At 52.9% G+C, this 24431-nt stretch overlaps 1 protein-coding gene across 6 annotated transcripts in view; it reads right to left on the bottom strand.

Moving 5' to 3' along the window:
- Positions 1-16664, bottom strand: part of MACROD1 (mono-ADP ribosylhydrolase 1) — a 170396-nt gene extending 153732 nt beyond the window's left edge. For 4 of the 6 annotated variants that reach the window (XR_008492587.2, XM_063670845.1, XM_054441234.2 and 1 more), the window contains exons 1-2: positions 16163-16631; positions 758-859 (exon numbers count right to left, since the gene is read on the bottom strand). Coding sequence is in view for 5 of the 6 variants with exons in the window: in XM_063670845.1 (XP_063526915.1) it covers positions 758-859; positions 16163-16454 (394 nt within the window). In the remaining variant the exon portion in view is untranslated. Of the gene's footprint in view, positions 1-757; positions 860-16162 lie in introns of all 6 variants that reach the window. The other 2 variants (XM_054441233.2, XM_054441235.2) reach the window with 2 other exon arrangements.
- Between the last annotated feature and the right edge of the window lie 7767 nt (positions 16665-24431).

Below are 24431 nucleotides of genomic sequence, written 5' to 3'. Positions count from 1 at the left end.
CTAAAATCACACGGGGACTCCTTGCATCTTCACAGCAAGGCCACCAGCAGGTACAGTGCCAATATCATCTATCCCATTTCACAGAGGTAGAAACTGAGGATTAGGTGGGTCAGGGACTTGCCCAGGGTTATGGGTCACCAGGCCTGCTGTCTCACCAACACACCCCGCTGTAAGCAACCAAATCGCAGCTTCAAACCCCAGCTCCCCACAAGCAAGTAATCTCGGGCAGGTGGCTCACCTAACCTGGGGCTCTGTTTCCAACCATATAATGGGGATAAAAATTGCACTTGTTGTGTTAATAATTGAATGAGATGGCCAGGTGCAGTTGCTCACGCCTGTAATCCCAGCACTTTGGGAGGCCGTGGCGGGCAGATCACTTGAGGTCAGGAGTTTGAGACCAGCCTGGCCAATATGGTGAAACCCCATCTCTACTAAAAATACAAAAATTATCCAGGCGTGGTGGTGCATGTCTGTAATCCCAGCTACTCGGGAGGCTGAGCAGGAGAATCGCTTGAACACGGGAGGCGGAGGTTGCAGTGAGCCAAGATCGCGCCATTGCACTCCAGCCTGCGCAAAAAGAGTGAAGCTCCATCTCAAAAAATAAAATAAAATAATTGAATGAGGTGATACACGCGGAGCACCTGCCTGCAGCAAGCACTCGATACATGCCACTGGACTCGCTGTTCTTGTCTGCACGATTCTCCCAAGCCACGGGTCTGGAGCCCGCCCACCAGGGCCTCCCCCGAGCAGGGCCTACCTTTCGCCATCTCCTTCCATGTCGGGATCTTCTTCAGCCTGACAAAGTCCTTGCAGAAGTAATGTTCCTCCCGCTGCTTGTCACTCAGGCCCTTCAGAAAGGCTGCAGAGGCAGGAAGGAGGGTCAGGGTGGGGGCAGAGGAACGGGCCAGGGGCTTGCACCCCCACGTCTCCCTTCTTGCCTCATCCAAGAATGCAAACCAGCTCTTCCTGTCCATCCTTCCCTGGGCACACAGGGCAGGCATGCTGGGGGAGCCTCAGAGGCCCCTAGAATATCTTGTCCTGCTTTCTTTGTTCAGGGAGGGAAACTGAGATCTGGGGAGGCTGAGGGACTGGCTCAGGCATCGCAGACCTGGGTTGCGATGAATTCAGCTCTGCCACTTTCCAGCAGCGTCCACATCTCTCTGGGTCCCCCGTTTCTCCCTGATTAGAATGGGGGTGAAGACATCCCCTGCGGAACAGCTCTGAGCTTCCTCCCACACACTAAGGCCAAGCCGGTTGGCAGCACTCAGCCAGTGACATTATCCATCAGTCCCACCGCCAGTCAGTTCTGCCCTCACTGTCACTACATGCAGGCAGCGGGACAGCTGTCCTCCTCCAGGAGCTGCAGGACCAAGCAGACCTGGCACCTGTCCCCAACATCCCCCCAGCAGCGGCTGAGGGCTCCCAGCATGACCAATGGGGCTGGAATCGTTCCCATTTTACAGATGAGGCAACCAGGGCTCAGGGAGTTTGGGAGGCCACCCTCACACAGCAGGGACTTGAGCGAGGAGCCAGGCACCCCTCACCCGCTCACGGACTCTGGGTCCACCCTGGCCGGCTCCTCTTGCCTGGGCACTGTCCCATGGGCTCCGCCTTCCCTTGGGGGTGGCACCAGGCACACAAACTTGGAACCCGTCTCAGAAGGGCCCGCCCCGACTGCGCCGGGCCAGGCTCGCAGCTCGCGGGCTCCCCCTGCTGGCCCGAGGCCACCTGCACACCCAGGCTCTCAGCCCAGCCTGGCACCCTGGACCACAGGCTCCCGGGATGGGGCAGCCCCCACGGCAAACAGCAAAGGCTACAATTGAGAAACTCAAAAAGCATCAAAAAGTATGTAGAGGCGGGAGAGCAATTAGAGGAGGTGGTAAGAAAGGAAAGATTGCAGCCTGGAAGCTTCTATGCACATGGTGGTGAGGGGGACGGGTAGGTCCCTCCACAAATGCTCAGGGAGGTTGGGAGGCCACCCTCACACAGCTGGGTGTTTTCCCAGCCAGAGTCACTTCATCATCCAGGCCTCCATCTCCTCATCTAACCACTGCTGGCAGTGGTGATAACAGCCCAAGGATGCTGAGAGCATTAGATGACAGAACTCACGCAAGGGCCCAGTCCAGAGTCCCTGCTGGATGCAAAGGTGGGGTCATCACAAAAGGCTAGGCCCACCCCTGGTCATCCCCAACTGCTGCTCAAGCCAGAGCCACCTTTCCTGGCAGCCACTTCTGCCCCCTCTTCCATAAACATGTTTGGGCACAAGTAGGTCCTGCATTCAGTGCCAGGGATGCATTGAGCGGGCTGACCTGGCCCTGGCCCTCGTGAATCTACAACCCAGCTGGGGAGACGAAGCTGGTCCAGGCGATTTAGTCAAGCAATTCCAATTCTGAGACGCATTATGAGACACTCAGGGGCTGGCAGAGGAGTTCCCTGGGGAACCCTGAGCAGGCAGGGCGGCGGGGCAGGCTCAACAGAGACTAGGAAGAGGTGTGGGAAGTATCCAGGGTGGAAAGGGTGTTTGGCAGTAGGAACAGCACGTACAAGGTCGCAGGAGAATAAAATTGTTTGTGGGGTGACAGAGGTGGGGAACTGACTTCATCCCAGGGGTGCTATAACCAGATTGAAAATGCTTTCACCTGGCCAGGCACAGTGGCTCATGCCTGTAATCCCAGCACTTTGGGAGGCCGAGGCGGGCAGATCACCTGAGGTCAGGAGTTCGAGAACAGCCTGGCCAACATAGTGAAACCCCGTCTCTACTGAAATTACGAAAAATAGCTGGGCGTGGTTGTGGGCACCTGTAATCCCAGCTACTCAGGAGGCTGAGCCAGGAGAATCACTTGAACCCGGGAGGCAGAGGTTGCAGTGAGCCGAGATCATGCCACTGCACTCCAGCCTAGGCAACACAGCAAGACTCTGCCAAAAAAAGAGTGTACCATGTGCCTTCTTTCTTTTTTTTTTTTTCTTTTGAGACAGAGTCTTGCTTTGTCGCCCAGGCTAGAGTCCAGGGCATGATCTCAACTCACTGCAACCTCCCCTCCCAGGATTCTCCTGCCTCAGCCCCCCAAGTAGCCGGGACTACATGCGCGTGCCACCACGTCTGGCTAATTTTTTGCATTTTTAGTAGAGACGGGGTTTCACCGTGTTAGCCAGGATGGTCTCGATCTCCTGACCTCATGATCCACCCACGTCGGCCTCCCAAAGTGCTGGGATTACAGGAGTGAGCCACTGCGCCCGGGCGCCATGTGCCTTCTTTCTAAGGGGCCAAGGGTACCTCTGCTGGCCCCTCCATCACTAGCGTCCCTCGCTTCTCACAGCCCATTCCCTGCCCCCCCTTTTCAAGAGGCCAGCCTCCCTGCTGGGCACGTGGCCCCAGCATGACCTGAGGAGCAGGCCAGGGGCTCCCATCTGAAGACTCCTTTCTTTGTGTGGGGGTAGGGGACGCTGGCATCTGGAAGGAGCATTCCCAAGTCTCCGCTGTCCTCTTCTGTATAATGAGGCTGTGGGAAGCTACCTCCTGCATTTCACAGGAAGTGGACCAGGCTAGCCTGGCACGTGGCAGAGGGCTGAGCTGCTGGCAGCTGGTACCACCTATCAGGGGCAAAGAACAGGCCAGGGAGGAGAGGCCACTCCATCCGGGCTCTGCACCTCTCATTGGCAGCTCAAATGCCAATAAGTCAGTTAATAAATATTTATCAAGCATCCTCACCTTCACCAAGGTGAGGTCCTGGAGCCTGACCAAGAAGAGGGGAGGCCAGAAAGCTTCAGGGAGGAAGTGATCCCAATTTCTCTGGTTGGTCCCAGGGGCTGTAAATCACTGGAAGAAATCCCACCACCAAGCAGAAAGCTGCCTCTAAATTTTTCACCTCCCCCATGGGGGCTCTGTCAGCCTGGCCACTCAGCTGCTGCTTTGGCAGGGGACCCCACCTTCCCCCCTCTCCCCAGCTGCCCCCACTCCTCCTCCAGCTGCTGTCCTCCCCCACCGAGCCGGGCACCTCCACCACCTGCCCGCACCTTGTCCTCCCTCCCTCAGGTCATTGGGCATGAAGGTCCCTCCTGCCAGCGCTGCCACCTGCCAGGCCCACCTCCCAGAGGACTCGCTGCTGCAGGTCCCCCTCCACCAGGCTGTCCTGCCTGCCCTCAAATAATCCCGTCCCCTCCCTCAATGCCCGCATTCCATGCCCCTGCAGCTGCCCCCTCCTCCGCTGTCTCCACTTCCTCCCTCCCATGCTCCCTTCAGTCCACCCAGTCTGGTCCCTCCTTCCAACAAGGTCAAGGTCAAGGTCAAGGTCAGCACACCCCATACCGCAGCCCCCCCCCCCCGCCTTCCCTGTGGACAGGAAGTGTCCTCGCTGCTTTCCTCCCTAGGTTTTCTAATCAGTTGCACAGATTCAAAACCCTCTTTAAGCGATCAATCTCCGGGGCTGTCCCTCCACTCTCTTCTGATCCTCTGACCCCCACAGCGCCTGCCTGCTCTCATTCCCCAAAGCCCAGGCATGCAAAACAGAACGTTTGACTCTTTCCCCCAAAACGTCATTTTTTTGTTCCTCCATTCTTCCCCCTTTTTTACTCAGGGCCCTGCACCAGGGGTCCCTCCCTTTCCATCCTCTTCCTGCCTACGTCCCATCCAGCCACAGCCCTGTTGGATTGATCCCCGTGACACCCTAGAAATAAAGCCTTCCTCTCACCCCCCAGGGCCAAGTGTTCCTCATGGCTCCCTAGATCCCAACAGATGCTCCCAACTCCCAGCTGATCCCCGTGTGCATCTCATCCCCATCTGTTCCTTGACCAGCAGCCATGGATCCTGGGAACATAAATCAGGTGCCATCCCTCCTCTGTTCAAAACTGCATTCAAACGCCGGTCCTCTGGCCTCTCTCCTACCTCACTCCCAATGCTGCATTCCCCACTACACCAGTTCCCCAAACAGCCAGGGTGCTTCCTGCCCCAGGCCCTTTGTACTTGCTGTGCTCTGCAGGATATGGGATAGTTTGCTTTTGTTTACACTTATTCTTTTATTTATTTTTTTTGAGACGGAGTCTCAGTCTATCGCCCAGGCTGGAGTGCAGTGGCACGATCTTGGCTCACTGCAACCTACACTCCTGGATTCAAGCAATTCTCCTGCCTCAGCCTCCCTAGTAGCTGGGATTACACGAGTGCGCCACCACGCCCAACTAATTTTTGTATTTTAATAGAGATGGGGTTTCACCATGTTGGCCAGGCTGGACTTGAACTCCTGACCTCAAGCAATCCACCCGTGTCAGCCTCCCGAAGTGCTGGGATTACAGGCGTGAGCCACGGCGCCAGCCCCCTTTCTTGATCTTGGCCATCTTGACCTGTAGGTTCCATAGGCGATCTGTTGTGTTTGCCGTCGGATTCCCACCACCTGGCACGGCGCGTGGGCACCTGAGGGTGGCTGAGGGGCGCGCTGAGGAATAAATGAGCCAAGACCAAAGGTTGAGGGCGAGTTTGCTAAGAACAGAGTCTTCCAGGCAGAGGGAACAGTATGTGCAAAAGCCCAGAGGTAAGAGGGAGCCAGAGATGATCCCCTAATTAAAAAACAAAAAAAAGAGAGCATTTGGGTGGAGAAAGTGAGGCCAGTCGGTCTCTCCAGGTCTGCCTCCCCGTCTGAGGATGGACAGATGCTGGTGGCAGCCGGCCTAGACCCAGGCTGCACCTTTTCTTCTGTTATAGGTCCCGCCACGTTTGGGCTCATGACCTCCCAACACCATGCTCAGTCTGAAGCCTTGGTTTTCCCATCTCTGGAATAGGGACAAGGCAGGCCTTCCCTTGCTAACACCCAGGCTTGCTGGGAGGGTCAAAGGAGAAGGTGGCTGTGCGCTGCAAAGTGCGGTCTACACGCCAGACACACTCACTCCTTCCTGATGGCGAAATAATGCCCAAAGAGAACAAAGCAAACAGGACAAAATTGTGGAGAACTTTTTTTTCCAACTTGGGGACACAGCAGCCAGAGGAGCTTTTCTAATTATTTCGGTCCCCAGCACTTGGGGAGGCCAAGGCAAGCCAATCACCAGAGCCCAGGAGTTCGAGACCAGCCTGGACAACATGGAGCAACCCCATCTCTACCAAAAAAATACAAAAAATCAGCTGAGCGGCCGGGCATGGTGGCTCACACCTGTAATCCCAGCACTTTGGGAGGCCGAGACAGGTGGATCACCTGACGTCAGGAGTTTGAGACCAACCTGGCCAACATGGTGAAACCCCGTCTCTACTAAAAATACAAAATTAGTCAGGTGTGGTGGCACATGCCTGTAATCCCAGCTACTCAGGGGGCTGAGGCAGGAGAATCGCTTGAACCTGGGAGGCAGAGGTTGCGGTGAGCCGAGATCACACCATTGCACTCCAGCCTGGGCAACAAGAGCAAAACTCCATCTCAAAAAAAAAAAACAAAAAAATCAGCTGAGCATGGTGGATGTGTGCCTGTAGTCCCAACTGCCTGGGAGGCTGAGGCAGGAGGATCACTTCAGCCTGGGAGGTCAAGGCTGCAGTGAGCTGTGATTGTGCCACTGCGCTCCAGACTGCACAATAGAGTGAGACCTTGTCTCTAAATAAATAATTTGAGTCCCCATATTTGCCACCTTGTGCAACTGTGACCTCCCCACTGCGAGGCCTTGGCATGCCACTGTGTGGGCACTCTCAGATGGCTGGACCTGTGGCCAGAAAGTCAGGTACCCACCGTGATGCTGGCGGGTCTGGTGGGCTGGGACCCGGACGGACCCCAGAGGCCTTGCTGACGCATCTCTGGCTGGGCAGGCCCTGGGAATCCCATGGAACTAGACCAGGGTGACCAGAGACACCTCAGGTGCCCTAGCAGATATCATCTGGCAGATGCCACCACCTTGTTCTAGAGAAGAGGCAGAGTGACCTTCCCCCAGTCACACACAAGTGAGAGGAACCTGGACTTGCTCCCACGCTGTCCTCCCTAAGCATGGTGGCCTGGTCTGAGTGACCCACAGCCCACACAGCCCCTTCTCTCCAGCAAAGCCCACAGGATAGCTCCACTTCCCAGAGACAGCATGCTGGCTCTGCCACCAGCCGGCTGGGCACCGACCTTGAGGACATCTGTCAGCCTGTCCCTTCTAGTCTATGGACCCAAGTGCACACCTCAGAAGGCCAGCATGCCAGACAGCATGTCTGTCCTCACCACCAGAAGAAGGCTGTGGCCTGGCTGATCCCCAAAGAGCTACACACTGCACTGGTTTCTGATTTATGGGGAAAGAAAAGGCCAACCGCGCCCATTCAGCATCTCACCTCCGTGTCCTCTATCGGCAATCCTCGCCCGCCAGGCCCCTCTTCGTTCCCCCTGGAGGAGAAACAGGGGCCTTAAGCCAGGAACATGCCCCACGCATTTCTGTGATTTTTTTTATTTTTTTTGAGACAGAGTCTCACTCTGTCACCCAGGATGGAGTGCAGTGGCGCGATCTCAGCTCACTGCAACCTCTGCCTCCTGGGTTCAAGCGATTCTCATGCCTCAGCCTCCTGAGTAGCTGGGATTACAGGCATGCACCACCACACCCAGCTAATTTTTTGTATTTTTAGTAGAGACAGGGTTTCACGATGTTGCCCAAGCTGGTTGTGAACTCCTGACCTCAGATGATCCACCCGCCTCAGCCTCCAAAAGTGCTGGGATTACAGGCGTGAGCCACCGCGCCCGGCCTTGCCCCATGAATTTCTAACATTTCCCACCTCCTCCTGTAAGAAGGACAAATGCAGACTTAAAGCACAAGTGAGTTTTATTTTATTTTCTATAAAAGATGTAAAACATGCATTTTCATTTTCTTTCATTTTTGAAGAGGCAAGAGTATTTCACAGCTCAGTGAGACAGGTGTTGTAAAAAGATGTCCGCAGCAAATTTTGATGGAGAGGCCTGACCCCGGACGAAGCTTCCAGCTGCTCCCAGGCACGAAAGCCGAGCAGGAGGAAGCAGGCTCCGCCAGAACCATAAAGTGCAGCAGGCGAACGGGAATTCAATGATGTGTTTTAAGAAGTGTCTTTATGGCACTTTGCAAGATGGTGTTCAGAGAGGTGAGGGCAGGCTGGGGCGCCAAGGTGGGGCTCCTCTCAGAGAGAATGCCAGGGGGGCAGCGCTGATAAAGGCTGGGCTCCCAGAATGCGGCGGCATTTAGACTCGGTGGCAGGGGCATTAATCGCCTGCGCTCACTGGCCCGCAAGAGCAGGGTCTTGTCAAAGGCCACAGCTCGAGCAAAGGGGAGACGGAGCACGCAGCACCTTGGAGCCCCTCTCCTCTCCCCTGCCCCCTTGTCTCTGCCCACACCAGGGCACTGGCAAGGCTGTGTCCCCAGAAGACAGGTGGGAGAAGCCCCCCGACTCCCAGGAGTACCTGGAAAATTTGCCAGTGCTGCAGTCAAATCAGATAAGCCATCCACTCTGGATGAAACCCCACGGCGGCTGAAATTAGCCCTGGCTTCTGCACAGTGTGGTGTGAGGCTGGAGAGTAGCAGCCCCACCTTGAGTCACCAAGGAGAGGATGGCCTAGGCTGTACAGGCTCAGGGCCCCAGCACGTGAGACAAGCCTACAAGCGACCAGTGTCACCACAGCCAGCACAGAGCAGACAGAGGAGACAGGCCTGAGGACCTGAGGGGTGACAAGGAAGGGGAGGCCGCTGGGACCCATTCTGGGCCATGGTATGTAAAATGGTTTCTTTTCTTTTTTTTATTTTTAGGAGAGACAAGGTCTTGATATGTTGCCCAGGCTGGTCTCGAACTCCTGGGCTCTAGCAATCCTCCCACCTTGGCACCTAAAGTGCTGGGGTTACAGGCGTGAGCCACCACGCCTGGCCCAAAGTGGTTTCTAATGTGATCCCAGCACAACCTCCAAGCAGGTGCCATTGGTCCCATTTGGAAACTGAGGCTTGGAGAGCAAGGAAGCAGTAGCACGTCTCCACATCTGACGACAACAATGTCCCTGCTCTTTGTGGCTCACAGCTCTGCCTGCAGGGGGTGTTGGAACAAGGACCCAAAGCCAGGCCCTTCCTGTGATGACACAGCGCCAGATACTGACAAGGGCCCAACCGTAAGTCCTTCATGCCCAACTGCCTTTACAGTGAGGGTGTTTCCATGATCTTCTGATGAAAAGGCACTCCCGGGGGATAAAGAAGTGCCTCAAAACTGAGGGTATTAAATTAGAGAAAGTAGGACGGGCACAGTGACTCACGCCTGTAATCCCAGCACTTGGGAGGCTGAGGTGGGTGGATTGCTTGAGCTCATGAGTTCAAGAACAGCCTCGCCAACATTGCAAAACCCCATCTCTGCAAAAAATAGAAAAATTAGGCCGGGTGCAGAGGCTCACACCTGTAATTCCAGCACTTTGGGAGGCTGAGGCAGGTGGATCATGAGGTCAGGAGTTCGAGACCAGCCTGAACAACATGGTGAAACCCTGTCTCTACTAAAAATACAAAAATTAGCCGGTGTGGTGGCATAGGCCTGTAATCCCAGCTACTCAGGAGGCTGAGGCAAGAGAATCGCTTGAACCCAGGAGGCGGAGGTTGCAGTGAGCCGAGATTGCACCACTGCACTCCAGCCTGGGTGACAGAGCGAGTCTCCGTCTCAGAAAAAAAAAAAAAATAATAATAATACAAAAATTAGCCGGTGTAGTGGCACACACCTGTAATCCCAGCTACTCGGGAAGCTGAGGTGGGAGGATTGCTGGAGTCTGGGTGGCGGAGGCTGCAGTGAGCCAAGATACCACCACTGCACTCCAGCCTGGGCAACAAAGTGAGACCCTGTCTCAAATAAATAAATAAACAGGCCAGGCACGGTGGCTCACTCCTGTAATTCCAGCACTTCGGGAGGCCGAGGCGGGTGGATCACCTGAGGTTAGGAGTTTGAGACCAGCCTGACCAACATGGAGAAACCCCGTCTCTACTAAAAATACAAAATTAGCCAGGCGTGGTGGCGCATGCCTGTAATCCCAGCTACGTGTGAGGCTGAGGCAGGAGAATTGCCTGAACCCAGGAGGTGGAGGTTGCGGTGAGCCGAGATCGCGCCACTGCACTCCAGCCTGGGCAACAAGAGCGAAACTTGGTCTCAAAAAAAAATAAAAAAACAAATAAATAAAAATAAATTAGAGAAAGTAACCCCTGGCTAGTAAAATCAGACACTGCTGAAGTGTCCCCAAAAGACTGAAAGTCTCCCAGCCAGGAAGATCCAGCCTGAAGGTATGTTCATACCTAGAGGGAGAATGGGCCCATGGAAATGAGCGTCAGCCTGGAGGTAAAGAAAAGGAGTGTCGATCCTTTAAATATGGTCTTTCCCGGGCACGCGCGACGATGTGAGGAGTGGGGTGGAGCGTGTGTGGTGTGTGGCTACGGCCTGAGCAAGAGCCGCCACGGACCATGAGCTGAGTAAGTTCTGGAGGGATCCTGCCTCTTGGAGCCTTTGCAGCCAGGCAGCTGTGAACTGTAAGCTAGAGTGAAGCAGAAATCTAGGAAGATGAGCTCCAAGGTGGTCATAAGTGAACCAGGACTGAATTGGGATACTTCCCCAAAAAATGGCCTTAAGACATTTTTCTCTCAAGAAAATTATAAAGATCATTCCATGGCTCCAAGTTTAAAAGAACTACATGTTTTATCCAACAGAGAGAGCAGAGGAGTTATGTGGACTTGTTGGTTAAATACGCAAAGATTCCTGCAAATTCCAAAGCTGTTGGAATAAATAAAAATGACTACTTGCAAAAAAAAAAAAAAAAGAAAAGAAAAGAAAAGGAGTGTCCAGGGGGAAGCCGAATTTGGCCATCAGCTTGGAGGACAAGCTGGGCCATGGGGCTGGGCATCCTTACATGGGTCCAGAGCAGGCACTCAGCACTGCATATAGATGGAAATACCGAGCAAATGCTCGGGGAAGGGGATCCTTGTGGGTGCGCTGACCCTTCTCAAGCAGGGAAGCTTACCTGCCTTGCCCAGGGCAAGGCTTCCAAAATCACTTAACCAGCCCTGGATGAGATCGCATGCTCTGAGCAATCCTAAGATTACAATTTGGCTTCCGTGAGGCTTTCCCATAGTGAGAGGAGGCTCTGCTCAGGCACACCTGAGTTTTCAGACCCACTGCCATTATATTTCCCCACCACGAACTGCACATATGCCTTCTGACCTATACGTCAGTCTCTTGTGAGTTTGGTTACTATGTGCCAGGCTTTGAGAGAGGATCCTCTCAGGCAGACAAGTATTTGGAGGCCTATCTAGGTACAGCCCTGAAATGAGAGCACATGTCCATCAAAGACATGGAGAGAATGTTCAGGAAGCCAGGCACAGTGGCACACATCTGTAATCTCAGCAGTTAGCACTTCTGCAGGTGGAGGTGGGAGGATCACTTGAGCCCAGGAGTTCGAGACCAGCCTGGGGCAACATAATGAGACCCTGTCTCTGCAAAACATTTTTAAAAACATTAGTCAGGGATGGTGGCACATGCCTATAGTCCCAGCTACTCAGGAGGCTGAGGTGGGAGGATGGTTTGAGCCCAGAAGTTGGAGGCTGCAGTGAGCTGTGATTGCACCACTGCACTCCAGCCTGGGCAACAGAATGAGACCCTATCTAAAAAAAAAAAAAAAAAATGTTCAGCACAGCTTTATTCACAAGAAACTCAAATGCCTATCAGCAAAAGAGTGGGGGCCAGGATGGTGGCTCACGCTTGTAATCCCAGCACTTTGGGAGGCCGAGGCAGGTAGACCACCTGAGGTCAGTATTTTGAGACCAGCCTGGCCAACATGGTGAAACTCTGTCTCTATTAAAATACAAAAATTAGCCAGGCGTGGTGGCGGGTGCCTGTAATCCCAGCAACTCTGGAGGCTGAGGCAGGAGAATCGCTTGAACTCAGGAAACAGAGGTTGCAGTTAGCCAGGATCGTGCCACTACACTCCAGCCTGGGTGACAGAGCAAGACTCCATCTCAAAAAACAAAACCAAACAAAACAACAAAAGTGTGGGAAACAAGCTGTGGTACATTCATATGCTGGAACACCATACAGCAATGAAAAAGAGGGAACCATTGCCACATCCAATAGCGTGGACGAACTGGCCGGATATTGAGTAAAAGGGGTTAGACTTCAAGAAGAGACAAAATGAACAGATATCACAAGAGTGATTAGCTCCAGACAGTACCAAGTGAAAAGAGGCGACTTCTGGCGTGATGGCAATGCTCTACCTTTTGACCCAAGTAGTGGCTGCACAGTTGCATACACTGTGCACTGAAGATCTCTACACTTATGGCACTTGACTGTCAAATGTAACTTGGCTGAAAGTGTGATTTGAATGTAACGATGAAAAGTGTAGCGGTTTTCAAGGGCCACGGCTCAGACCCTAATCAAAGGCAGAGTCCAGCTGGGGCAGCCCCCCAGATCTCCCGTAATGTGATGGCTTAAAAAATACACTTGGCCAGGCACAGTGGCTCACACCTGTAATGCCAGCATTTTGGGAGGCTGAGGTGGGCGGACTGCTTGTGGCCAGGAGTTTGAGACCAGCCTGGGCAACATGGTGAAACCCAGTCTCTACAATAAAGGCTTTAAAACATTAGCAGCCCATGGCTCACACCTGTAACCTCAGCACTTTGGCCGAGGTGAGTAGATTGCTTGAGCTTAGAACTCTGAGACCAGCCTGGGCAACATGTCAAAACTCTGTCTCTCCAAAAAATACAAAAAATTAGCTAGGCGTGGTGGCGTATGCCTGTAGTTCCAGCTACTCGGGAGACTGAGGTGGGAGGATCGCTTGAGCCCAAGAGGTTGAGGATGCAGTGAGCTGAGATCTCACAACTGCACTCCAGCATGGGCAACAGACCTTGTCTCAAAAGAAAAAAAAATTAGTTGCACATGGTGATGCGCGCCTGTACTTCCAACTGCTCAGGTGGCTGAGGCAGGAGGATCACTGAGCTCAGCAGTTGAAGGGTGCAGCTAGCTATGATTACACCACTGCACTTCAGCCTGAGCAACAGAGCAAGACCCTGTCTCAAAAACAATTTAAATTAATTTTAAAAATTTTGGCCGGGCACAGTGGCTCATGCCTGTAATCCCAGCACTTTGGGAGGCTGAGGCGGGCAGATCACGAGGTCAGGAGATCGAGACCATCCTGGCTAACACGGTGAAACCCCGTCTCTACTAAAAATACAAAAAATTACCTGCGCTTGGTCATGGGCACCTGTAATCCCAGCTACTCGGGAGGCTGAGACATGAGAATGGCATGAACCCGGGAGGCGGAGCTTGCAGTGAGCCGAGATCGTGCCACTGCACTCCAGCCTGGGCGACAGAGCAAGACTCTATCTCAAAAAAAAAAATAATTAAGAAAATTGGCCAGGCCCAGTGGCTCATGCCTGTAACCCAAGCACTCCGGGAGGCCGAGACGGGCAGATCACGAGGTCCGGAGATCCAGACCATCCTGGCTAACACGGTGAAATCCTATCTCCACCAAAAACACAAAAAAATTAGCTGGGTGTGATGGCACGTGCCTGTAATCCCAGCTACTGGGGAGGCTGAGGCAGGAAAATTGCTTGAACCCCGGAGGCGGAGGTTGCAGTGAGCTGAGATCACACCACTGCACTCCAGCCTGGGCAACAGAATGAGTCTTCATCTAAAAACAAAACAAAACAAAACAAACAAACAAAAAATTAGCCGGATATGGTGGCGGGTGCCTGTAATCCCAGCTACTCAGGAGGCTGAGGCAGGAGAATCACTTGAACCCGGGAGGCAGAGGTTGCAGTGACATCACACCACCGCACTCCAGCCTGGACAAAAAAAATGAAACTCTGTCTCAAAAAAAATTTTTTTAAAAAAATAAAAACACACCTTCAAATTCTTTGAGATTCTTTCTTTCAAGAGATGGAGCCTAATTTCCCTCTCCTGGAGTATGGCCAGACTCCCTGACTCGATTCTAACCCCTAGAATAAAGCAGGAGAGACTTTGAAGACAAGGTCACAAAGAAGGCACTGTGGCTCCATCGGGGTCTCCTCATGATCCCTCTCGTGGAGCACATGCTCTGGGGGAAAGGCTTAGCACATCTATCCCATGTGAGACACTCAAGCAGCCCCATGGAGAGGCCCCAAAGTGACAAACTGAGGCCTCTCACCAAATGCCATTTTACGGGAGGGAGCTGTTTAGGAAGCCCATCCTCCGGCCCTAACCAAGTCCCATCTGGCCTCAGGGGAGGGAGACCCTGAGCTAGAACCACCCAGCTAAGCTTCTCTCAGTTTCCTGACCCTCAAGAGACGGAGAGAACGCAGGTTTGCTGTTTTACGTCACTAAGGTTCGGGGTGTTTTGTTACACAGAAATAGATAACTATTGGGGGATCTCCACATCTCACCCCCAAAAGCGTCCCTCTAACTGTGGCTTCAGTAGCAGGCAGAGCCCCAGACCAGCCCCACTCCTTGGGCCTGGCCCACTGTCACTCAATAACGGGTCTGGAATATCATTCCCCAGCTGGATGCCTCTTCTCAGGCCACCACCCCTGAGACGCCTCCTCTGATCTCCCCAGCTCAGGTGGCCCCACCTGCTACGGTGTCTTCACAGCACTGAGGTTACCCAGCCTTGTCTCAGCTGCTAGAACACATTCTTTACAATAGATGCTCTGTAATCCTCACACCAGATTACAAGCTCCATGAGGGCAGGGCCCTTTCCTATCTGACACATGTCTGAGTCCCCAGCCTGGCCACCTAGAGGGTGTTCAATAATGGTTTGCTACATGATTGGAAATCCCAGCTCGAAGCAAAGAGGGAGACCCCAGTGACAACACAGCAGCCCGGGAACCCCAACCCCATCACAAGGTCCGGCTGCTTTCCTGGCACCAAGGAATGGGGTTGTGGGGGCTGGATCCTAAAAACAGCAGCAGCCCTCGAGCAGGTGCCTGGGCGCCTTGTCTCCGTAGCTCTTTCCCACCCTCCTGGGTTGTTGTCCTCTGAGAGAGTGCTCAGGGGAGCAGGGGTCTCTGTGGCGACAGTGGCTCCCCCTCCAGGGGTCTCTGCCAGCCCCCAACTCCTCCTACTGTTCTGGGGCAAGGGCCTGACAAGTTCTCCATCTGCTCACGGACTAAAGTCGGTGCTTTCTGCCGTCACTTTTAGATCCTGGCGCAGGCCACGCAATTCATGTCAGGAGTAAATCATTTTGATTTCCACCTCTGGTCCCGAGAAAGCCATCTTCTCTTCACCCCTAACACCGCAGGACCCTCCATCCTGCCTGCCCTGCAGGGAGGCCACACCTACTCCACCATGGAGGCCCAGCCAATTAGCCACTTCCCTGCACTTTTGAAAGGGGATCCAGCCGGGAAGAGTCACAGGATCCCAGGAGGCAGGCCCTGAAAGGCAGGGGCAGCTGGGTGCCCGGCAGGGCTATTTGGGGCTCAGTAGCGGCAGCTCAGGTTCTCTCCCTCCCCAGGCCCCGGACTCATGCCCCCTCCAGGAGCAAGAGGAAGTGGTGTGATTCTTGAGGGGTGTCATCAGTTGTCACAGGGACAAGACCCCACCTCTGCCCTGCTCCTCTAACCTCTGTTCCTGGCATGAGCAAACTGCTCACAAGTGGCCAGAGGCCAGCAAGAAGGGGAAAAGGGCGCCAGACCACGTGCCCAGGAAGGCATCAGAGTGCGGGCTTGGGGTGGGGTGGAAGCAGGACAGGCCAGCCCAGGAAGGTCACTCTGTGAGGTTACGTGCCCCACCAGGTGGGACGCCAGCCCCGGAGCTGTTCCCTCAGCCCATTCCCGAGCACTTAAGAACCACACTGTGCAAAGTTTGGAGAGTCCGGGATCATAACCTCCACTTTGCTACCAGCTCCGAGTGACCTTGGGGAAGCCAGCTGTGGCACTCAGCCTCAGTTTTCCTCCTGCACAGGGGAGGAAGTTGGTAGGTCCTGCACAATCTCTGGGGTGCCCTGTGACCCATTCCAGTGGGGTAAGGAAGGCCGCCTTCCTCACGCTGCCCCCTGCGTGGACACTTGGACCTGGTCTGGAGTGAATTGTTCTGTGGGGCTGGGAACACGCGGGGGGGCGGGGGTGGCTGTGAATGGGGAGGAGGGGTCCGTTCCAGGGCAGATGGGGCCTCAACTTCCCCAGGTCTCTCGGGTGGAAGGGGCTGCCCGCTCGTTGGGGGCTGCCCAGCCGGGAAGCTCCACGTGAGGCCGCCCTCTCCCTCGCGCCCCCTCGTGCTTACACTTACATTTCGCCTCCTTCCAGTCGGTGGAGGTGCTCAGGTCCACCTTCGCCGCCATGGCCAGGGGGGCCCAAGTGCGCACCCCGGCTGTCCGCCCCACCGCCGCCGCCCCCCACGCCCCAACTCCCGCCGAGGTCTGCGCGCGGCGGCCGAACACGCCCAGGAACGCCGGGGGACCGCACGTGCTGCTGCGGGTCCTCGTGGCACCCGCCAAGTGGCGGGGGAGCGGGGGGACCAGCAGCTGCCCCGCCGCGCGCAGCTGTGCCAGGCGGCCGGACAGTCGGCTCTGCAGAGACATGAGCGGGAGGCGCGGGACGGCTCTCCGCCCACTTGGATCTATTTACGGCGCTCGGGAGTGTCTCTCCCTTATTTACTCTGGGACCGGGTGGCGACTGCCAGCCAGCGGCGACCTGCTCGGAGCCAGCGGGCGGCGCGGCCAGAAAACCCGGGAGCGCCGCTGGGCACCCTGGAACTTGTAGTCCGGGCCGCCGGATGGGCCCACGCACTCGTATACACACGTGCGCGCCCGCCCGCCCGGGCTCCCAGTGTCGCGGATGGAGCCACGCCTGAGCCTTTCCGACTTCTCCCGTGGCCGCCAGGCGCCTCCCCTCCGCAAGACCTCGGCCGCCTCTAATTTTCTGGTTGGCTGAGGGTCGGCTTCACCGGCACGGGCTGAAGCCCCCGGGCCTTCCACGCAGCCCCGGGCCCCTCTGCCGCTCGGCTCCACGGCGGAGCAGGCGCGCCGGCCGCTGCGTATCGAGCTGGGAGAGCCTGGCGCGGCTTCCGCGGTGCCGAGCGTTTTGCAGCCTGGGAGACCCGGGCTTCTCTCCCCACGGGTCAGCAGGGCACCGCCTCCACACCCCAGCCTGCCCTCCTAGGGACAGGTGCGACGAACGGGTAAATCCGGTTTGGTGACTTCTCCTCGTCGCCTCTGCCTTCTAACAGCCCCGGGGCCAAGGCTCAGCTGGAGCAGAATCTAGGACAGCTGGGGAGGAGAGTCGAGGGTGGAAATAGTGGAATTTGGAGGCAGGAAACTTAGGCTTCAAGTGGCGTTCAAGGGTGGAAGGATTGGGGTGATGTTTTTGTGTGTGTCTGTGTGGTTTTTTTCTTTCTTTTTTAAAAAAAAAACAAAAACAAAAACCGGCCGGGCGCGGTGGCTCACGCCTGTAATCCCAGCACTTTGGTAGGCCGAGGCGGGTAGATCACGAGGTCAGGAGTTCGAGGCCTGCCTGGCCAACATGGCGAAACCCCCTCTCTACTAAAAATACAAAAATTATCCAGGCGTGGTGGTGCATGCCTGTAATTACAGCTACTCGGGAAGCTGAGGCAGGAGAATCACTTGAACCCGGAAGGCGGAGGTTGTGGTGAGCCGAGATCGTGCCATTGCACTCCGGCGTGGGTGACAGAACGAGACTCTGTCTCAAAAAAAAAAAAACACACACACACAAAACACGAGGATGGATTTTTAAGTACTTTTATATATTTTTATGTACTATTAATATTACTTTATGATAAATATAATGAATACAGGCTGGGCCATTATAATATAATGAATGTAATAATGAATAAGTGCCTCACACCTGTAATCTTTGGGAGGCTGAGGCAAGAGGATTATCAGAGGCCAGGAGTTCAAGACCAGCCTGGGCAATATAGTGAGACCCCCTCATCTCTACCCGCCCCCACACAAAAAAATTACCCTGGTATGGTGGTAGACACTCACCATACCAGGTGAGTCCCAGCTACTCCAGAGGCTGAGGCAGGCAAACACTTGAGCCCAAGGGTTCAAGGCTACAGAGAGCCATGATGGCACCACTGCACTACAGCCTGGACGACACAGTGAGACCCTATCTCAAAAGTAATAATAATAATGAATATATTTTAATACCAGGGAGGAACGAGCCAGGGTTTCAGAGAAGGTTCTAGTACTAGTGTTGCTGCCCTGGGGTACCCTAGCCCCTTGAGACTCAAGCTTCTTGAGTTGTCAGCTAGGATTAAGAGAGTCTGGCTGGTTGCAAACCTGCTTCTGTGGTCCAGGCCTCTGGCTCTGAGTGTGGCAATAACCCTGGATGGCCGTACGAGGATCCCTGACCTGCCGTGCATGCAGATGGAACCACTGGGATGGTGACACGGGCTCAGCCTTGGACTCCAGACATTTAATCCACCCAACAGAGGATCAGCATAGACTTGCCAGCAGCAGGGTAGGCAGTCATCAGTCCTGGGAGTGAGGGCAAAGGGGAGCCAGAGGCCAGGAAGGAAGAGCCCATGGCCCCCAGCATTCCAGGACCACCAGCAAGGCCTGCACCCTCTCCTGAAAACATCAGCAAGGCACGGTTCAGGATGTAGGAGTCAGGCTCCAGGTCACCTCACCAGTTGTGGCCCCTCCAGTAACTCAGAGTAAAGGAAGGACCTTGCTGACTGCAACCAGGACAGCCAACACCTACATGCACGAAGTCCCAGCTGTACTGAGCTAAGCCCTTTATGTCCATTCCCACTACCTCCATTAGCCCGTTATATCCTCAGCTCTCACCACCTCCAGGCAGAGAGATGATTGGCCAAAGGTCAAGTCAAGATCCCAGCCCCGACTTGGGTCCAGGTCTGTCTGGTTCCCATCTGTGGTCTGGAAAATGTTTATGCAGGTGTCACTGATTGGTGAAATGAGGCATGTGGGTGGTGCAGTATATTACTTCTCCATTGCTGCTGTACCATTACCGCAAATTCACTGGCTTCAACGACACACATTTAGTATCTTAAAGTTCTGTAGGACAGAAGTCTGATGTGGGTATCACTGGGCTAAAATCAAGGGGAACATGAGGCCATGTTCCTTTCTGGAAGCCCTAGCAGAGAGCCTGTATCATTGCCTTTTCTGATTCCCAGAGACCATTCACATTCCTTGGCTTGAGACCTCTTCCTCCATGTTCAAAGCCAGCGCAGTTGCATCTGAGCATTCTTCTGTAGTGGCATTCCCTCTGATACTCTCCTTCTGCCTCTCTCTTCCATCTTCAGGGACACTTGTGATTACATGGAGCCCACCTAGATAATCTGTGACAATTTCTCTACTTAGCTGATTTGCAACTTTCATTCCCCTTTGCCGTGTAATGTAACATATTTACAGGCTCTAGGATTTAGGATGCGGAATCTTTGGAGGGCCATTATTCTGCCCTGTGCAACCTTCCTGGCAATGTCTAGTGAGGATGATGAGGTAGAGGCAGGGGCCCCAGCCATAAGAAAGTCCTGGTGTTCAGGCCGGGTGCAGTGGCTCACGCCTGTAATCCCAGCACTTTAGAAGGCCGAGGCGGGTAGAACACCTGAGGTCAGGAGTTCAAGACCAGCCTGGCCAACATAGCAAAACCCTGTCTCTACTAAAAATACAAAAAAAAAAAAAAATCAGTTGGGCATGTGGCACACATCCGTAGTCCCAGCCACTCGGGAGGCTGAGGCAGGAGAATTGTTTGAACCTGAGAAGCAGAGGTTGCAGTGAGCTGAGATTGTGCCACTGCACTCCAGCCTGGGTGACAGAGTGAGACTCCCTCTCAAAAAATAAATAAATAAATAAAAAATAAGGCAGGTGTAGTGGGTCACACCTACAGTCCCAAGTACTTGGGAAACTGAAACAAGGAGATCACTTGAGTCCAGGAGCTGGAGGTCAGTCTGGGCAACACAGTGAGACCTTGTCTCTAAAAATAAATAAGTAACATGTATTTATTTATTTATTTATTTAGAGATGGAGTCTGGCTCTGTCACCCAGGCTGGAGTGCAGTGGCATGATCTCGGCTCACTGCAACCTCTGTCCCCCAGGTTCAAGGGGCAGCCTCCCAAGTATCTGGGATTACAGGCATGCGCCACCATGCCCCGCTAATTTTTGTACTTTTAGTAGAGACGAGGTTTCACTATATTGGTCAGGCTGGTTTCGAACTCCTGACCTCAGATGATTCACCCACCTCGGCCTCCCAAAGTGCTGGGATTACAAGTGTGAGCCACTGTGCCCAGCCAACAAACATGTATTTAAAATAAACATTTATATCATGTTATTCACCTGCTCAGAAATCTCCAAAACCCATGTCCTACACGGCCAGGCTGCTGAAGCACCCTGGACTACCACTGTGTACTAGCACTACTGTTTCTTTTTGCTGGGATTCAGCTCTGTTGTCACAAAGATAGTGAAGGTCCCTGCTAACAGCTCTCTGTGGTCTACTGGAGGCCTGGGGCACATGCGTAAGTGGTCCTGGGCAGGCAGCAGGATTCTGAACATTGGTGAGGAAGGATATCTTCATAGAATTTGAGATAGACCTTTTGGAAAAAGTAAAATTTTGCCAGGTATGGAAGGTGTGTATGCGTTGGGGGCGTTCCAGGCAGAGAGACCCACAGAAGCAAAGGTGTGGAAGTCTGTGGAATGCTGAATCTTCCACGGGGGCTGTGGCATAGGGTGTTGTCAGTTGAGGATTTTTAATGTTGGAGAGGGGATTTTGTGCAGAGAAAAGCTACCTACTGCTGCTTGTGTTTAAATTAATACTGTATTTATTAAACATATAAATTTTAAAAAATAGTTTTTCTTAAACATCCAAGTGCAATTTGTAAATCTAGTTTTCTATGTATAAGCCTACTAATTTTTTTATAAAAGTAAGAACAATTATGTTCACTTATCTTTGATATTTAATTAACTCATAAGTTCAACAGATTAAATTCTTCTAAAAATTAATGCCAATTACAAACTTAGGTAATTAAATCCTCGAATAGATTTTAAACTATATTTTACAGAGTTAAAGTAGCTGATCCTCTCAAACACCTCAAATTCCCAGCAGAAGAGACTTACAAAGATTTTTTTTTTTTCCTTATCACTTAAGCAACTCTTTTTCTTTTTCCTTTTTTCAGGGACAGTGTCTACAGGGTCTGGAGCAATCATGACTCACTAGCTTTGACCTCCTGGGCTCAATCGATCCTCCAGCCTCAGCCTCCTGAAGAGCTGGGACTACAGGTGTGTGCCACCACACCCAGCTAATTTTTTTTTTTTTTTTTTTAGAGATTGGGTCTCACTGTGTTGCCTAGGCTGGTCTCAAACTCCTGGGCTCAAACAATCTTCCTGCTTCAGCCTTCCAAGGTGTTAGGGTTACAGGCATGAGCCACTGTGCCCAGCCAAGCAACTCTTATATACTAATAAACTTATAAATGTGGGAAATCAGTTATCTTAAATATTCAATCCTGTTTCCAGACTTAGATCCTCTTAGACTGTCACAGTTATCTACTGCTTTGTAATGAGTCACTGAAAATCTACTGGCTTAACATAACAACAGTTCTAAGTCAGCAGTTTGGGCTGAGCTAAGCTAGCCGGTTCATCTGCTGGTGTCACTGGGTCACTCTTGTACCTGCAGCTATAGTCATCTGACAACCCAACTGGGGTTGGGGGTCCAAAGTGGTCTCACCCACATGACTGATGGTTGGTGCTGGCTGTCAGCTGAGGCCCCTTGGCTCTGCTCCACATGGTCTCACCTTTCAAGGTGGCAAAGCCATCCAGAGGAGCAGATGCACCATCACAGCAGGGCTGAAGTTGCAGTGACATGCAGGACCACAGTACAGTTAGGGCTTTCCTGCTACTGGTCTGAGATTTAAGACCAGAGCAGGACCCAGGAGAATTCTACCATATCTAAAGGGATCCCCAGATCCACTCCTCTCCTGTGGGACTTAATGATAAAGTCTGATGCATCACTGTTTCCTAAGAGTCTTTCGAGTGGCAGCTCTTCCCCATTTTTACCCTGCCAGCTTTCTACTTTTTGTTGCCTCATTTGGGTAGATAAGCATCCGTCCCTCCAGCTCTCAGGTCCTCCTGTCGTCTTCTCTGTCTGATGACAATTTTGCATTCCACCCTCATCCAGGTTGTACTACTCTCGTCATATCTCACTTTATTACTTGCCTATGTTTCATTTTACTATCCGTTTCATTGGCCATATTGTACAGTCATTATGTTGAGAGGTATATAAGAGAAGGATGGATTACAAGGTATTAAATGTCCAGAGCTTGTAGCTATAAACCAGGAGCCTGGAAAACAGAGGATGCCCTTCCACCTGATTTTTTTTTTTTTTTTTTTTTTTTGAGATGGAGTCTTACTCTGTTGGCCAGGCTGGAGTGCAGTGGTGCGATCCTGGTCCACTGCAACCTCTGCCTCCCAGGTTCAAGTGATTCTCCTGCCTCAGCCTCCCGGGTAGCTGGGACTACAGGCGCATGCCACCACGCCCAGCTAACTTTTGTATTTTTGTAGAGATGAGGTTTTGCAATGTCGGCCAGGCTGTTCTTGAACTCCTGACCTCAGGTGATCCACCCACGTTGCCCTCCCAAAGTGCTGGGATTACAGACGTGAGCCACCGTGCCCAGCCTCTACATGATTTTTGGCAGAGTTATCTGAAGACCATGTCAGCTGTCTGGGAAAGTCCTCAGTGATCTTGAGAGGGCCAGACAGATACTGAATGTTCTTATCCCACACCACCCTCCCCAGGGGAAGGGCCTTAGTGGGCCAGGGGGTTTCGTCCCTGGAGCTGGCAGAGGGGGGGCTTCAGCTGCCCCTACTCTGACTTCAAAGAAGGCCCAGGAAGGAGGTAGATGCTTCAGGGACATTTGGATTGAAGTGCACAAAATCCTTTAAAAGTAATGTTTATTGTAATACGTTTTAACAACATAGAAATAAAGTAAAAAGTGAAAGCCAGCAGGGTGCTGTGGCTCAGGCCTGGAATCACAGTACTTTAGGAGGCCAAAGCAGGAGGATTGCTTGAGCCTGGAAGTTCGAGACCAGCCTGGGAAACATAGTAGGACCCTGACTCCACAAAAAATAAAAATATTGGCCAGGCGCGGTGGCTCACGCCTGTAATCCCAGCACCTTGGGAAGCTGAGGTGGGCGGATCATCTGAGGTCGGGAGTTCGAGACCAGCCTAACCAACATGGAGAAACCCCATCTCTACTAAAAATACAAAATTAGCCGGTCGTGGTGGTGCATGCCTGTAATCCCAGCTACTTGGGAGGCTGAGGCAGGAGAATTGCTTGAACCCGGAAGGCAGAGGTTGTAGTGAGCCAAGATCATGCTATTGCACTCTAGCCTGGGCAAAAATAGCTAAACTCCATCTAAAAAAAATAAAAGTAAAAATATTAGCTGGGCATGTTGGTGCACCTGTAGTCCCAGCTAATCTGGGGGCTGAGGCTGGAGAATCACTTGAACCCAGGAGTTCAAGAGTAGCCTGGGCAACATAGTGAGACCCTGTTTCTACAAAAAAAAAAAAAAAAAAATAGTGAAAGCCCTTGTTATGGGCTGAATCGTGTCTGCCTGAATTCCTATGTTGAAGCCCTAACCCCCAGTAGCTCAGAATGTGACCGTATTTGCATATAGGGCCTTTAAAGGGGTATTAAGGCTGGGTGCGGTGGTTCACACCTATAATCCCAGCACTTTGGGAGGCCGAGGCAGGTGTATCACCTGAGGTCAGGAGTTTGAGACCAGCCTGACCAACATGAAGAAACCCTGTCTCTACTAAAAAATACAAAAATTAGCTTGGTGTGGTGGTACACGCCTATAATTCCAACTACTTGGGAGGCTAAGGCTGGAGAATCACTTGAACCCGGGAGACAGAGGTTGCAGTGAGCTGAGATCGTGCCACTGCACTCAAGCCTGGGTGACAGAACGAGACTCTGTCTCAAAAAAAGAAAGAAAAAAAAGAGGTAATTAAGTTAAAATCAGGCCATTAGGGTGAGCCCTACTGCAGTCTGACTGGTGTCTTTTTTTTTTGAGATAGAGTCTTGCTCTGTTGCCCAGGCTGGAGTGCAGTAGCATGATCTCAGCTGACTGCAACCTCTGCCTCCCAGGTTCAAGCAATTCTCCTGCCTCAGCCTCCCGAGTGGCTGGGACTACAGGTGCCTGTCACCACGCCCGGCTAATTTTTGTATTTTTAGTAGAGACGGGGTTTCACCATGTTGGCCAGGCTGGTCTCAAACTCCTGACCTCAAGTAATCCACCCGCCTCAACCTCCCAAAGTGCTGGGATTACAGGTGTGAGCCACTGCGCCTGGCCTGACTGATATCCTTTTAAGAGGAAAGTTCGGGGCTGGGCGCAGTGGCTCACGCCTGTAATCTCAACACTTTGGGAGGCCGAGGCGGGTGGATCACTTGAGGTCAGAGTTTGAGACCAGCCTGGCCAATATGGTGAAATCCCGTCTCTGTTAAAAATATAAAAATCAGCCGGGCATGGTGGCACACGCCTGTAATCCCAGCTACTCGGGAGGCTGAGGCAGGGGAATCGCTTGAG

Source organism: Pongo pygmaeus, chromosome 9 (assembly GCF_028885625.2).
Source record: "Pongo pygmaeus isolate AG05252 chromosome 9, NHGRI_mPonPyg2-v2.0_pri, whole genome shotgun sequence".
NCBI classification, from domain to species: Eukaryota; Metazoa; Chordata; class Mammalia; order Primates; family Hominidae; genus Pongo; species Pongo pygmaeus.
The sequence above is the reverse complement of the archived record's forward strand: the minus strand, read 5'-3'. Positions and strand labels throughout refer to the sequence as shown.